The 17,067-nt window shown below is 45.7% G+C and overlaps 1 protein-coding gene across 1 annotated transcript in view; it reads right to left on the bottom strand.

The window, feature by feature from the left end:
- The window catches only part of COBL (cordon-bleu WH2 repeat protein), a 346,405-nt gene extending 329,674 nt beyond the window's left edge, over positions 1-16,731 (bottom strand). The window contains exon 1 of the mRNA XM_068973146.1: positions 16,318-16,731. Within this exon, the coding sequence (XP_068829247.1) occupies positions 16,318-16,731 (414 nt within the window). The remainder of the gene's footprint in view (positions 1-16,317) is intronic.
- Between the last annotated feature and the right edge of the window lie 336 nt (positions 16,732-17,067).

Here is a 17,067-nt window from a genome sequence, read left to right as displayed (position 1 = left end):
AACCCGCGGCTCAAGCAGGGGTCCCTGTGCCGTGCGCCTGAGGTGCCCAGAGCCCACTGCTCTCTTTTATCTCTTCATAAGTAAAACCCATTCCCCAAGTTTCAGTCTATTCGAATGGAAATGCAAAAAGGTGCCCAATTGTCATTAGGCTCATAAGGAGCCCCGCACAATTTACATCTCCCTCACTGGTTCTGTAATCTCTTCCCACCTCCTCTTCTTTTCTGACCTCTTGAGTTCAAAGAATGCAGGGGAAAAAATGTGCCAAATTCCCTCCAAGTATAGACACCACTGCAAAGAGGGGAAATTAATCAAAATAAAAACTAGGCTTTCCTACACCCAATAAGAGCAGAGGAAAAGCTAGGAAAGGGAGTCTGGAGGGCTTGTGTAGGATTTAGGCTGTTTTTCCTTCTAAAAGAAAGCCTTCTTGGCTATGAAACAAGGCACCCTTGGAGACTGATGTAGACCTTTCATAAACGGTAAAGGCTGGCATTTTAAACTCATTAATACTGTCAGTCATGCTATTTGGATGTTTGCAAAGAATACTAGGTTATTCCTTTTTTGCTTTAACATCTATATTTTGATACATCTTTAGTATCTCACATAACTTCTAACCAATTTCAGACAAGTCGCTGCAGGTTGGAATGGTTGTATTATATTATTATGGCCGTAGCAATAGATTTCCATTAGAGAATTTGCGCATGCCATTAGAACTCAAGGTGAAATAATCTGTTAGCATTGAAATATGACCACTACTTGGCCATTTAATAAGGTTTTGAAATAATCTGTTAGTATTGAAATATGATCACTGCTTGGCCATTTAATAAGGTTTTGGCTTGCAAAATTATTTCATTGAATTATTTTAACGATATTATATTATAATATATCTATCTTGCCTCTCTAATAATTTGGAAGAGCATGATCCTGTTTGTGTAATTTTGTATACACATTTACCCACCTGCTACATGTGACTCGGAGTTGACACAATGTTGAGAGTTCTTACTTCTGATAGGACGATTTATGGTGATTTTAAACTTTTAAAAAGTATTGTACTGCCAACAAGATCCTACTGTATAGCACATGGGACTGTTCAATGTTTGTCAGCCTGCATGAGAAGAGAGTCTAGGGGAGAATGGATACATATGTATGTAAGGCCAAGTTCCTTTGATGTCCACCTGAAACTGTCACAACACTGTTAACTGGCTATACACCAACACAAAATAAAAAGGTTTTAAAAAGTTATTGAGCTGATGGATATCTATATTTTGCCTACACACACACACACACACACACACACATATATATATATATATATATATTTTTACAAAATTATATTTAAAAACTACTTGAAAATATCAAAGAAGGTTCAGACTTCTTCATTTCTCAGTGGTGGAAGAAAGGAGATGAGTGTCTTTTATGGACATTTTTGAGTGATCACACTGAAGAAATAAGCATGATTCTTTCCCCATCTCTGCTTTAATTACTTAGAAGTTCATTCATTCCATCTTTCACAAGGCGTACCTGCTCCATATCAGAGAAGGTGCCTGTAGTTGGGGATACCCAGTAAATAATGTAGAATCCACAAATTAATAACCTCCTCTTAAGATATTAATCTTAGAATGATTGCACAGCTGAATGTAACTTCCAGTGCAAGGCAGCACTTAGCCGGGGGCACCTCCATGCAGGTGGTGGACGTGAGTCTAAGACTCCCATCACCTGGACCTCTGAGCAAGGCACTCACATGGCACAAGGTCCCATCTGTAAAATGGTCTAAAAAAAATGTCACTTTCATGGACCCACTCTGAGAATTATATTTATTGTTCATATTGATGATTATGTTGGTAAATTAAGGAACTTGCAATAAAAGACACAAAGTTTCTTGCTTTACACTAAATATATCAGAGATAGACATTTTGACTTCCTTCACATAGCTTGTCAATCAGATGCAAAGACTCTGGATAGCCAGAATAATTTGAAAAATAAGGTTATAATTATGATACTTGGTTAGGCTCTATGTATTCTTTGTATTCCTGTAAGTGAATTACTATGTGAACAAGATATTTTCCCACGAAATTAGTACCTGAAGAAATAGGCAGATATTTTGATTTTGGAAATAAATAGTAAAAAGAAAAAAAATCATGCAAGATGACAGTGGTCAACCTCTGTCTTGTTTCCCAGCTTCTATCCTCAACTTCTTGCAGGCATGGGAAGACTTCCCCCTTTAACCCCACTAATTCCTATCACTGGCAATAACTTCCCATAACAGAATAAGAAGTTGTATGTTGGGGTTGTTATCACTGGGGTCTTGTGATGGCATATTCTTTTCAAACAGATGGATTTAGAAGAATATGTTTCTTGTGGTCATTTCACTAAATGGCTTCTCCATTATGAATCTGTACACTGAGTTTTTACTTTAGACATGTATTTGTGATGGGCACACTTATAAGATGTCTCTTCCTTTGGTAGAAGGGAATTGGAGAAGATAAGGGGACATATGATCTCCGGCTTCTCTGGTCCAAGATATGGTCATTAAATTCCATTCCTCTTATGCATGTGCATTTAGGCTCATTTCCAAAGAATAGAAGGATAGGTTTGATTGGATGGAAGTAGTTATTAATTAACCAGTGGGTTTACATTGATGTTAAAGAGAAAAAGAAGGTAACGTGTCCTGTTGCACGTCTTGAATGGTTTGGCTATAACTGCTGGGCAGCACTGTAAGCTCAGAGTCCGCCTGGTCACAAATGCGGACCCTGAAACTGCTTCGGGTTGGCAGCATTCAGCCAGAGCCCACAGCACTGCGTGTCTGCATCTGATCGGATGCTCTCCTGACACACGATACAGCCCTGTGCACTGGCCGCGCGCTCATGTTTCAGCCCGTGCTGTGATAGCGCCTCTCAGCAAGGAAAAGGATCGCAGGCTGCGGGTGGCGAGGCAAGCGTTGAGTTTCAATCCATGAAGAAGAATGGGTGGGGCCCCTGTGCCAGGCGTGCCTTGGCATCCTTTCCCTTCCGGAAACTTGCGATACTTGGAGACCTGGGCAGTAATTCCTTGTTCCAGAAGTAAATCTCTTCCGAAGACAGGGTGGCCCCCATTCCGTGTTACGTGTGCAGAATGTCGGCTAAGCTGCATTGGATATCTTTTGGTGTCTGAATTGTGTTTTCTCTACAAACTGTTAATATGATTTAAGGCAGACTGGTGCCTGAATGCGTTGGGCTGTATCACCTGTAAACTGTGGTCAGGCAAACAGGACTTAAAGATAGACACTGTTTACCAGGCAAAGCACTACCTTGGAAGTCTGAGTTCTCCTGATTGGACACACAGCTGGTGATGGGCTGAGCCAGAATCTGGGGCACATCAGACTTCTGAGACTTCTCCTCCCCGTCTATGAGGCAGACGCAAGTACCAATGAGCACTTTGCATGCCTGCTGTGTGGGCTCAGTCCTGCCTAACTCTCTGTGACCTTGTGGACTTCAGCCCACCAGGCTCCTCTGTCCCTGGGATTCTCCAGGCAAGAACACTGCAGTGGGTTGCCAGGCCCTCCTCAGAGGATTTCCCCGACCCAGGGATCAAACCTGCGTCTCCTGGGTTTCCTGTATTGGTAGGCAGATTCTTTAACACTGAGCCATCTGGGAAATAGTAAAGTTTTGCAAACTGTAAATTGACAAACTGCTCTAGGGAAACTCTGTGGGGTGGGACAAGCATGCGTAATGTACCTGAGCAGAGGTGAGTCTGAGCAGAACACTCACAGGGAATTGCCTCAAGAAGAGGATCGGTCACAGTTCCAAGGGTCTCCGTGCAGACCTCAGCTCCACTGTACACAAAGGCTCGCTTTTGGCTTCTTTCTTCTTGAGATCACTGACCACAATTTGGAAGTGAGCTCAGAAATTGTGGCACCCAAATCCAGTGAGCTCAGAAAATGTGGCACCCAAATCCTGCCTCAAATGCTAAAATTTTATGACTTCCATAGCTTTGGTTCAAAAAAGGTAAATCAGCTTGCTCGAGGTCACATCAGTTAATGGCAGCCTAGACAGAAATGGGGGCAGGAAAGAGGATGCTGCTTGTGAGGCACTCCTGAGAGTATGACGATTAGATCCTGATGGTTCAGCAAGTAAAACCGACACGTCATGGTGAGCCCAGGGTCCGCAGAAATTGCCCAGAGGACTGGATACACCTGAAGGGCTCCGACTCTGGGGCCTGCTCCCACCTGTGTGGAAAGGCTTAATGCAAGCAGCTTCATAGGGTCTAGCAAAGGAACGCCACTGACCAGATGTGGCCAGATTTCTCAGCTCCAGGTGGAGATGACAAGTGTCCTGACCAGAGGGCTCAAGATTGCAGAAGAAAGGGTGGCCTCAGGCCATGTCAGCTCCAGGGACTTTGCTCACAGAACCAGCGACTGCCTCTGACTCCATTTTCCTGGTCATGGTTTGTTTTACATGGATACTTTCCAACAGGGGGCTCCCCTCGTGGCTCAGCAGTAAACAATCCACCTGCAAAGCAGGGGATGCAGGAGACACAGTTTTGATCCCTGGGTCAGGAGGATTCCCCTGGAGGAGGGCATGGCAACCCACTCCCGTATTGTTGCCTGAGATTCCCACGGACAGAGTTGCTTAGCGGGCGGCAGTTCATGGGGTCGCAAAGAGTTCTGACGTAACTAAGCAGCTAATGCTTGCACGTTTTTTCCAACAGGAGTAAAAACACCTCATCGTTTCAGGAATCATTTCCTGAAACAAATCAGTGCTGGGTTCACACACATTTTCAACTGAAGAGTGATAACAAGACTGAGATGAGTTTAGGATAAAGAAAAAATCTAGTGAGGTCACACACAGCTGCCCACACACCTTCTTCAGCCCAAGCATGAGCTCCCTGAGTCCAGGCCGGCCCTCTTTGCTCTTCCAGGGAAGGCCAGAGGTGGCGCCCTTAGCCCCACGGTTCCTGTGGACCGCAGCGCCCAGTGTGCAGAGCCTTGCGATAAACCTGGGTGTGCCCACATCACGCAGCCACTGAGGGGCGCTCCTGCTCCTCTCACGTCAGTCCTATGCGATGAGACCCATTTGTCACCCGCTTCCCTGATGTATATGACAGTTGTCACTTATTTCTGAGCGGACCAGGTACGTGTGCTCCCCGACTTTTTATACTTGGATTCTGAATCCGGAGAAGATTAAACAAGGAAGATAAAATTTAGAAGACGCTTTTGCACATGGCAAGGCAATAGTATTTCACATTAAACAGTATTTCACAGCCTACTGGATGACACCGTCCTTGGGTGACGTGTTTTCTCCCCCAAGTAGCAGCGCGTGGGAAAACCTACTTTGCAGTCTGTTTTACCTTTCAGTTCAGTTCAGTTCAGTTGCTCAGTCGTGTCCTACTCTTTGTGACCCCATGGACCGCAGCATGCCAGGCCTCCTTGTCCATCACCAGCTCTCAGAGCTTACTTAAATTCATGTCCATCGAGTCAGTGATGCCGTGCAACCATCTCATCCTCTGTCATCCCCTTCTCCTCCTGCCTTCAATCTTTCCAAGCATCAGGGTCTTTTCCAATGAGTCAGTTCTTCGCATCAGGTGGCCAAAGTATTGGAGTTTCAGCTTCAACATCAGGACTGATTTCCTTCAGGGTGGACTGGTTGGATCTCCTTGCAGTCCAAGGGACTCTCAAGAGTCTTCTCCAATACAACAGCTGAAAAGCATCAATTCTTTGGCACTCAGCTTTGTTTATAGTCCAACTGTCACATCCATACATGACTACTGGGAAAACCATAGCTTTGACTAGATGAACCTTTGTTGGCAAAGTAATGTCTCTGCTTTTTAATATGCTGTCTAGGTTGGTCATAGCTTTCCTTCCAAGGAGTAAGTGTCTTTTAATTTCATGGCTGCAGTCACCATCTGCAGTGATTCTGGAGCCCAAAAAAATAAAGTCTGACACTGTTTCCACTGTTTCTCCATCTATTTCCCATGAAGTGATGGGACCAGATGCCATGATCTTCATTTTCTGAATGTTGAGCTTTAAGCCAACTTTTTCACTCTCCACTTTCACTTTCATCAAGAGGCTTTTTGGTTCCTCTTCACTTTCTGCCATAAGGGTGGTGTCATCTGCATATCTGAGATGATTGATATTTCTCCCAGCAATCTTGATTCCAGCTTTTGCTTCTTCTAGCCCAGCGTTTCTCATGAGGTACTCTGCATATAAGTTAAATAAGCAGGGTGACAATATACAGCCTTGACATACTCCTTGGAACTCAGTCTGTTGTTCCATGTCCAGTTCTAACTGTTGCTTCCTGACCTGTATGCAGGTATCTCAAGAGGCAGGTCAGGTGGTCTGGTATTCCCACCTCTTGCAGAATTTTCCGCAGTTTGTTCTACTTTTACTGGGTTCAATAAGCATTTTCTGTAACAACCTGAAACTGGCAAGCTGTGCGTGATTACCATCCAAGTTTCCACACTTTACCTGTTAGGCAGGTTTTGCTAAAGGTGGAGATGTTTGACAAAGCAGCCTTTATCTTTCAACTGCAGTCGTTTTGGTTTACCAGTGTTCATTTTGGTATTGCCAATTTTGGCAAAAATCCAGGATTTCTTATTTGAAAGAAAATTTTGTTTGCAAGGTTTCCAAATGTACCAGATTTATAAAAATTAAAACAAATTGTGTGAGTCTCAGTTCTACCTTAAAGTCATTAAAAAATAGGGGAAAGAGATACATCAGGAGCTTGGGATGAACATACACCCACTACTCTATAGAAGACAGATGACCAACAAGCTCTGCTGTATAGCACAGGGTAACCTGCCTGATGTTCGGTGATAGCCTATGTGAGACGATAACCTGAGAAGGCATGAACGTGCCTGCGTATTTGATGACTCACTTTGCTGTGTAACACACCCGAATCCCTGAGAATCAGCTGTGCTGCGGCCGTTTGGTCGCTCAGCCATGTGCAAATCTTGCAGCCCTCTGGACTGCAGCCTGCCAGGCTCCTCTGTCCATGGGGTTTCTGAGGCAGGACTACTGGAGCAGGTTGCCATTCCCTTCTCCAGGGGATCTTCCTGATGCAGGGATCAAACTCATTATCTCCTGCATGGGCAGGCGGATTCTTTACCATTGAGCCACCTGGGAACTATACTCCAATACAATTAAAACATTAAAAAAAGGTAGAGAAATATAAAAAGAGAGGAAGAGTGAGAGAGAGCTACCAAGACACTTTTTTGCTGCTTCTATCGGTTTTGAACAAATGCCTTAATCTCCAAGGGCTGCTCTGTTGAGTTACTGCTTTGTATCAGCTTGAGTTTATTAATCCTGTTCATTAATCACCAGCATATGTATTGAGTGCCTGCTGTGTTCCAGAAACCCTTCTGGGCACTGGGGACACAGGCTAGATCAGAAATAGCTTCTGCAGGGAGGGGCTTCTGGTGTGGGGCAGAGTCCCACCTTCATCTCTTACGGGCTGTTGTTTTGTTTCCAGAGAGAATATCCATCTCATTCATCTGATGAATAAAACAAAGGGTTTCATTTCACGCTACAGAGTCTGGGGAAGTGGGTGGGAGGCACCCAGAGAGGGTTTGCTGAGCTTGTTGTGAGGGGTTGGAGAGGTGCAGGCAGGCTGATGCTGGTGGGAAGTGAGCAGGATTTGGGAAAGAAGAACGAGTTGTTCATTTATAACCTTAGTGATTGGTACTCAGAACAGAAATGAGGAATCCCAGGGGAAGTGTGGCCTTGCAGGTGCTAGTCTGCAGTCTATTGGCTGAGCCATGGCTATGAAGTAGAATTGCTGACATCCCTGCATCTTCATGGAAATAAAACCCTTCTCATTTACTCCCAGGCACTGATGATTTGAACTATGAAATGATACATATATTTTTCAAGATTAGAGTTAGTTTTCAAGAACTTACATAAACATTAAGCAAATCTGCTTTTTAGCCAAAATATATAAGCTGTATCTAAGGAAAAAAACTAACTTTGCAAGCCGGAGCTTTAGTGACACCCAGATGGGATGGGGGATGGGTAGCAGTCAGCTGCACACAGGGGCTAGGGCCCCTCTCTGGCCTAGTCCAAGAAGCATCAGCTTTCACGAATTCATGCACTGGGCTTCTAGGCAAGATTTCACTTGAGAATGTATTTTTCTGCTATAAAACATTTGATACACAATCTGTAAACTCTAAAGCAATGAATAGGATGCTTTCTGTCTCTTCCTTTCTGCGGTATATACCTGCCCGTAGACACCACATTCCCTACTTTTCACAGTGTTTCACTTCACTTACAGCAACCTGTACTTTCTTCTACAACGAGAAAAAATTATTCAAGCACACAAGGTTTCGTTTCTTCCAGAGCACAACAGAAGCAACGGTCTCTTTGATTCTTTGTTAAAAAAAAGGCAAACAAATAAAAATTGTGTTTCTCTAATAGTATTGCTGGGACCTTTCAAGGATTTGGGAAAGATGAAGATGCGTATTTTCTCTCTATAACAATGTGTATCTTTTTCAGTTAGTGTCTATGAGGAATATAACTAACACCACTGTGTGAGCACAGGCGCTGGGTCCCAGGCAGAGATCCGCGGCTGGACGGAGGGCATCACTGAGTCGCTCTGCCTGTTCCCCGAGACAGCATCCCTCCCCAGTCACCAAGGTGCTGTGCTAGTGTCTGGACTCCAGGGCTGGGAGAAGCATGTCTCCTTCCCCTGCATCATCAGGGCGGTCCCAAGGCAGCGGCGGAGGGAGGGGAGATGATGCTGGTGATAACTGCAGCTGCAGCTGGCAGCTGGGAAGCAGCAGAGCCTGCCTTTGGGGGTCTCTCTCTTCCCAAGATGTTGGCCCTCACCCTGGAACTTGGTTGAATCAGCCTCAAACTTCAATTCCCTTCGCATAAAATCAGTTCAGTTCAGTCGCTCAGTTGTGTCTGACTTTGCGACCCCATGAATCGCAGCACGCCAGGCCTCCCTATCCATCGCCAACTCCTGGAGTTCACTCAGACTCACTTGCATCGAGTTGGTGATGCCATCCAGCCATCTTATTCTCGGTCATCCCCTTCTCCTCCTGCCCCCAGTCCTTCCCAGCATCAGGGTCTTTTCCAGTGAGTCAGCTCTTCACATCAGGTGGTCAAAGTATTGGAGTTTCAGCTTCGACATCAGTCCTTCCAATGAAACCTAGGGCTGATCTCCTTCAGAATGGACTGGTTGGACCTCCTTGCAGTCCAAGGGACTCTCAAGAGTCTTCTCCAACACCACAGTTCAAAAGCATCAATTCTTCAGCACTCAGCTTTCTTCACAGTCCAACTCTCACATCCATACATGACCACAGGAAAAACCATAGCCTTGACTAGATGGACCTTCGTTGGCAAAGCAATGTCTCTGCTTTTTAACATGCTATCTAGGTTGGTCATAACTTTCCTTCCAAGGACTAAGCGTCTTTTAATTTTATGGCTGCAATCACCAGCTGCAGTGATTTTGGAGCCCCCCAAAATAAAGGCTGCCACTGTTTCCACTGTTTCTCCATCTATTACCCATGAACTGATGGGACCAGATGCCATGATCTTCGTTTTCTGAATGCTGAACTTTAAGCCAACTTTTTCACTCTCCACTTTCACTTTCATCAAGAGGCTTTTTAGCTCCTCTTCACTTTCTGCCATAAGGGTGGTGTCACCTGCATATCTGAGGTTATTGATATTTCTCCCAGCAATCTTGATTCCAGCTTGTGCTTCTTCCAGCCCAGTATTTCTCATGATGTACTCTGCATATAAGTTAAATAAGCAGGGTGACAATATACAGCCTTGACATACTCCTTTTCCTATTTGGAACCAGTCTGTTGTTCCATGTCCAGTTCTAACTGTAGCTTCCTGAGCTGCATACAGGTTTCTCAATAACCACACTATGACTGTAAGAATTCCTCTCCTCATTGTTTCCTTTCCTCCCTCATGTTTAACTTCCTTTTTAAAAAATTGAAGTATAGCTGATTAATAATAATTTCAGGTGTACAGCACAGCGATTCAGTGTTTTTGTAGATCATACTCAATTATACTTTGCTGCGAGATAACGGCTGTAGATCTCTGTGCTGTACAATAAATGCCTGTTGCTTATCTATTATACGTCTACTAGCTTGTGCCTCTCGGCCCCACACCCCTAGCCTCTAACTTGTCCCCCTTCCCTTTTGGTGATGTGACCTGTTATTCATCTGCTCCATGTGGCCTCTGAGTTGACGGCACTTCTGGAAGAAATGGCATCTCTCCTGTCCTTTCCAAACACCTATAACCAGGCGGGAAGAGCTGCAGAGGTGAGTTAGGGCCTCGGAAACGCCAGGACCTCGCTCCAGCCTGTGTCAAGGACACAAGAACTGCGCGTGCCATGAGCTCCTTAGCCTTTACAGACGTGTGCACTGAGTCACGTGGCAATAGGGGGGTCTCTTGCTTACCATTTAGGCAAATACAGAGAGCACACAGTGCACGTAACTGAAAAATGACCTTTCCTCTCAGTCTAAACATGTCAGTTTTCAAATGCTCCTTTTTACGGTGGCTGAACATCAAGGACCTCATGATGGAGAGAGTCTGGGCCACCTGACACAGACTCTGGTGGGAGAAGCCCGTCTGCATTACGACAGTTGACTCTGTCGCCTAATAGTCACCATTTCTCAGATGGCCTTCAAATAGGAAAACATTGCTTTATACTGCCCTCTAGTGACGGATTGTTGTCAACACTTGCCCACACAAGCGTGTCCTGATGCTGGTTTGTATTAAAAGTTCCTTTGTTTTATTCTGCATATAAAGGCAAAGCATCTTATGACAGACATAGAGTGTATTCACTCTTTTGAAATGCAAGGATATTTATCCAAACGCCCATCTCACATCTCCTGTTACTCCAGGAACCTACTCTTTTCGCAAGACTCTTCCTTCCCACTTCCTCCTGCTGGTAGCTCCAAACTAAATAAGTCATCCCTGACTCCTCTCTTTCTCTGTATCCTGCATCCCCCACCGATGTCCTGGTGGTCCAAAGATGCCTCCTGGAGACTGCCCCCTCTCTCCACTGCTCCCCTAAGAGCTCCTCATCTCGCATCTCTCGCCCGCATTTGACAGCAGCTTCCTTGCTGGTCTGTCTGCTTCCAGCATTGCCCACTGGAGTCTTTGTTTCCCCTGTGGTTGCAGAGTCATCCTTCTAAAACTAAGACCCAGTCCTGTCCCCTTTCCCTTCAAATCCTTCTATAGACACTGCATCTCACTTAGAATTAAAGTCCACATTCTTGAAATGGCTTTTTAGCCCTTGGCACTTGCCTCCAGCCTTTTCTCTGACCTCCTCTCTCACCAGGCTCTCAATATATTCAGCTGTGTTGTAAATGTTTCACAGCTGGCTCTCTGGGTGGGCAGGTGGGAGCCCAGATTTGCAGGGCTTGCTAATTTCCCTGCTGTTCATGTTCCCATTGCAGACAATTTCAAGCTACCAAGGTGAGGTCAGATTGCACAGAAAATTCCTGAAACATTGACTCTCCCTGGCTGGAGCAGGCAGACTCCAGCCCGAGACTGTCAGTCTGTCCAGGAACTCTGCTCAGCTCTGGGAGTCCTTCCTCCTCCCGGAATGGGCAAGGGTGTCCTCACCTCATGCCTTTGCAACAGTTGGTTCATCGGCTGTTCCTTCTGCCTGGAGAGCTCTTCTGCAATTCTGTGGTATTTTCCTATTCTTTCTTCCAGTGTCTTATTGAAGAGATCCTCCCTTGCTAACATATTCAAATTGCGCTTTAATCTCTTTTCCCAGTTTTACTTTTTGCTTCGTATTTATCACCATGTATTATTAAGGCATTTACTCATCATTACAGGCTGTGTCCACCCTCCCCCCGCCAAATTCATATGTTGAGGTCAGAATGTGACTGTGTATGAAAGTAAGCTCTTTAGAGATGATTAGGTTAAAATCAGGTCTAATCCAATATGACTAGTGTCCTTATAGGAAGGGGAAATTTTTCACAGGCACACAGGGCACAGGTGAGGACAGCAATCTTCGGAGGAGAGAGGCTTCAGAAAAACCAGCCCTGCCCACACCTGGATTCCTGACTTTTGGTGTCCAGAATTCTGCTGTTTAAGCCCGCCACTCTGTGGCAGTTTACACCGTCCACAGCACACTAATACACTGATTTACTGTTTCTCTCTCCCTCAGAAAACGTAAGCTCTAAGAAGGCAGAGGCTGAGCTGGCTTAGATCAGCACTGTATGCTGAGAGCTGATGGATGAAGTACTCCATTAATATTTACTGAGTAAATGATCCAGCTACAGTGTAAAAGCTGAAGCTTGCCCATAGTTCCGCAAGCCAACTGTCTATTACTGAGAAATGCTTTTAAACTTATTTGCAGTAATTGCTATCAATTAGGTTATCATCCTAACCTAACACATTAACGATAATTTTTATAATGTATATCATACCACTAGAAAGCTGGGAAGGGACACCTCTAATTATTTTCTCAGAAAGTTTTGCTGGAAATGAAATCACAAAGGTCAAAGAGCTTGTCATAATGAGAATTAACTTTTTAAAAATAATTCTTCTTTTTCAGACAATGTGAGTAACATTTTACCATATTATCACATTTTAAAGTGATAAATTCTTATCACTGGAGTTTTTCCAAAGGATGGAAGCATTGACCATCATTCAGGCTGATTTAAGGCATCCATTTCCCCACATTTTACAGAATGCTGGGTGCTACCATTTAAACAGGATTTTTTGATAGGTTAAAATATCTTAAGATTGTTTGACTTCCATTTCTTTGGCAGTTGGAGAGGATTCCTGTCTCCTACATGTTGATTCAACTTTAAAGCAGTTATTTATCCTCTAGGAGTCTTATCTCAGTTGTTGTAGCTGTCTGGTCTCCCCAGGGAGCTGAGAGAGAGAGAGGGACAAGGAGGGTGTAACCACAATGGAGAATATTCCAGAGTTTCCTTAAAAGTCTCAAAATAGAGCTGCCATATGATCCTACACTCTTGCTGCTGAGCATATACCTAGAAAAGATAAAAACTGCAATTTGAAAAGATACATGCACCCCAATGTTCACTGTAGCACTATTTACAATCACCAAGACATGGAAGCAACCTCGACACAGAGGTGCCATTTCGTCCAGGAGCGCCGTCAGCTCAGAGGCCACATAGAGAAGATGAGCAACAGGTCACAGCACCCAAGGGGAAGGGGGCAAGTTAGGGGCATGGGGCCAAGACGAGCGGGAGAGTAAGTATATATGTAAACTGCCACTCAGCCACGAAGAAGAGTGGAATAATGCCATTTGCAGCAACGTGGCTGGACCTAGAGATGGTCATACTGAGTAGAATGAGTCAGACAGAGAAAGACAAGTATTATATAATATCACTTCAATGTGGAATCTAACAAATTATAGAAATGAATTTATTTACAAAAAAGAAATAGACCCACAGACATAGAAAACAAACTTATGCTTACCAAAAGGGAAACGAGGAAGATACAAATTAGGAAGTTTGGATGGACGTATATACAGTACTACACATAACGCAGGTAAACATCAAGGACCTACTGGATAGCACTGGGAACTCCATCCACTATCTTGTAATAATGTACCAGGGAGAAGAATTTGAAAAGAATGTATATATATGTACACACACACACACACACATATCTGAATGTATATATACGCATATACACACACACACACCAGGCTAGTGTACACACACACACACACATCTGAATGTATATATATGTCTGCACACACACACACACCAGGCTAGTGTACACACACACACATCTGAATGTATATATATGTATGCACACGCACACACCAGGCTAGTCTACACACACACACACACACATATCTGAATGTATATATATGTCTGCACACACACACACACCAGGCTAGTGTACACACACACACATCTGAATGTATATATATGTATGCACACGCACACACCAGGCTAGTCTACACACACACACACACACATCTGAATGTATATATATGTATGCACACACACACACCAGGCTAGCGTACACACACACACACACACATCTGAATGTATATATATGTATGCACACGCACACACCAGGCTAGTGTACACACACACACACACACACACCTGAATGTATATATATGTATGCGCACACACATATCTGAATGTATATATATATGTACACGCACACACACACACATATGTGAATCACTATGCTATACACCTGAAACTAACACAGTGTTGTAAATCAACTACACTTCAAAAAAATTTGAAAATGGTACGAAGAGAAGGGCCAAGAGGGAAGGGAGAGGAGAGGGGGGAGGAGGGACTCCGCTCAGCCAGGGTGCCTGGCTGCTGGTCACGATGCAGAGCCATGTCCAGTCCTTGATGAAACAGCGGTTGTGTCCTGGACTAGGGTCCCAGAACCCCATCCTGACTCCCTAGGGTCCTTGTGGGTGGGCCCAGCCTCAGGCAGGTGTTTAAATGATTTGTGAACGTTCCAAAGGTCCACATCCCAAGCAGACGTGGAGATTTCAAGCAGGGAACGTCAGAGTCTCCTGGAGTCTGGATCCAGTTTCCTCTTTTCCATGACGACTGTCTTGGAAAGTAAGCTTCTTAGAAATGACCGAGTCATTGTCAGGGCAGGAGAGGCCCTGAGTGTCCTTGTGGCTGATGGCCGATTTTGTGCTGCCAGCCTTAGCCGAGGCTTCCTAGTGAAGGGGGACCCCCCGCTTTGGTCCCTGGTGGTCCCTGGTGGATGCTGCCGAGTGAGCAGGGTCTCATGTCTGGCATCCTTCCTGGGTGTTCTGTCCAGTACCAGTCAATTAAGCGGCATCTTGGAACAGACGTTGCTCATATCAGAGGCAGACGGAGTGCACCAACAGCTCCGATCCCAGCAAACTCTGAAGGTCAGGGATCCCATCAGAAACCCACTGGCTTCCGCTGTGTGCTGTCTGAGAGGACATGTGTCACAGACTTCGTGTGGCCCCCACTAACATCCCTCTAAGGGCTTCCACAGGCCTTGTGTGGGAAGATGGCCCCATGCGTGACTCTGTACCCTGGAGGAGGTGGGTCCTGCACGCTCTGAGGGGCCTACAGATCGTTCAGCTACTGTCACACCCGCTCCTGCATCTCTGCGCAAGGATGCTGCCCTCCATGTGTGGGGACCACACAGCTCACACACGGATGCCTTCCTGGTGGTGCTGGAACATCAGAGGGGATCCCAACTCAATTTACACGTGCATCTGAGGGCTGCGATGGGTTTGGGGGCTTGGGGCGGGGGAATGAGGTTTCTTTCAGGCTCGGGCCAAGTTATGGAATCCTCACTCTAGACTATGTGAGATATTTTCACTTACATTTAAAATATAAGCAACTCTTCTGGTCTAGAAGAAACGCAGTTACTGAAGCAAACAAACCCGACAGGAATGTGACGTTGGGAGTGTCCACATCCCAAGCAGGTCTCCTCTGCCCCTGGAAGCCCTGCTTCCACGTCAGCACAGGAGCTCACACAAGAGTGAACTCTGGATTCAGCAGTTTCCAGCCCACCAATCTGTTCCTCACCCACACGCATGACCCTCAGGGAGCCTCCTGGTCTTCAAGGCTGGTGATATGGGCTTTCTGAGATGCTTCTTGCTTCCCAGCAGCACTCCTGGCGTGGACAAAACATCAGACAGTGCATCCCCACTGGGCACTTGGAGTGCACCCCCACCTCAGAGTCTATTGTGGTGGTGCGGCCATAGTACCACGCTCAGCAGCGCCAAGGTCGAGTTTAAATGCTAAAGGTAACGTGAATTGTGACACCTTCCACCCAAGACACCTTGCACAGCTATGACAGCTTCTGCACCCAGTCTCTCTTCTGCATCTTCTGATGGGGAGCCTTAACCAATGAGTGAGTCCACAGAAGCTCCTCCTGAACGCTTACCGATGGCCAGAGACCAGGTCAGAAAGTTATTGTGAGGGTTACATGACACAGATACCTGAAGCACTGAGAACAGTGCTGGATACATGATGACTTCTCAGTAGGACTAACACCACCATCACCATCACCACTACCATAAACATAATCTTCACCATCCCCTCTATTATCACCACCATCACCTCCACCCTCACCTCCATGATTATCACCATCACCTCCACCATTATCACCATCACCTCCACCCTCACCACCATCACCTCCACCATCACCACCATCACCTCCACCCTCACCACCATCACCTCCATGATTATCACCATCACCTCCACCATCACCTCCACCCTCACCACCATCACCTCCACCCTCACCACCATCACCTCCATGATTATCACCATCACCTCCACCATCACCTCCACCCTCACCACCATCACCTCCATGATTATCACCATCACCTCCACCATCACCTCCACCCTCACCACCATCACCTCCACCCTCACCACCATCACCTCCATGATTATCATCATCACCTCCACCATCACCACCATCACCTCCATGATTATCAACATCACCTCCACCCTCACCACCATCACCTCCACCATCACCACCATCACCTCCATGATTATCACCATCACCTCCACCCTCACCACCATCACCTCCACCATCACCACCCTCACCTCCATGATTATCACCATCACCTCCACCATCACCACCATCACCTCCATGATTATCACCATCACCTCCACCATCACCACCATCACCTCCACCATCACCACCATCACCTCCACCATCACCACCATCACCTCCACCATCACCACCATCACCTCCATGATAATCACCATCGCCACCATCACCTCCATGATTATCACCATCACCTCCACCCTCACCACCATCACCTCCACCATCACCACCATCACCTCCATGATTATCACCATCACCTCCACCATCATCACCATCACCTCCACCATCACCACCATCACCTCCATGATTATCACCATCACCTCCACCATCACCACCATCACCTCCACCATCACCACCATCACCTCCATGATTATCACCATCACCTCCACCATCACCACCATCACCTCCACCATCATCACCATCACCACCATATTACAATCATCACCTTCACCTCCATCATCATCACCTTCACCTTTGTGATCATCACCAGCATATTAAAAAGCAGAGACATCACTTTGCCAGCAAAGGTCTGTCTAGTCAAAGCTATGGTTTTTCCAGTGGTCATGTAT

This window comes from Capricornis sumatraensis, chromosome 5, assembly GCF_032405125.1.
Source record: "Capricornis sumatraensis isolate serow.1 chromosome 5, serow.2, whole genome shotgun sequence".
In the NCBI taxonomy this organism is placed as follows: Eukaryota; Metazoa; Chordata; class Mammalia; order Artiodactyla; family Bovidae; genus Capricornis; species Capricornis sumatraensis.
Note: the sequence above shows the minus strand (reverse complement) of the source record. Positions and strands in the feature narration are given on the sequence as shown.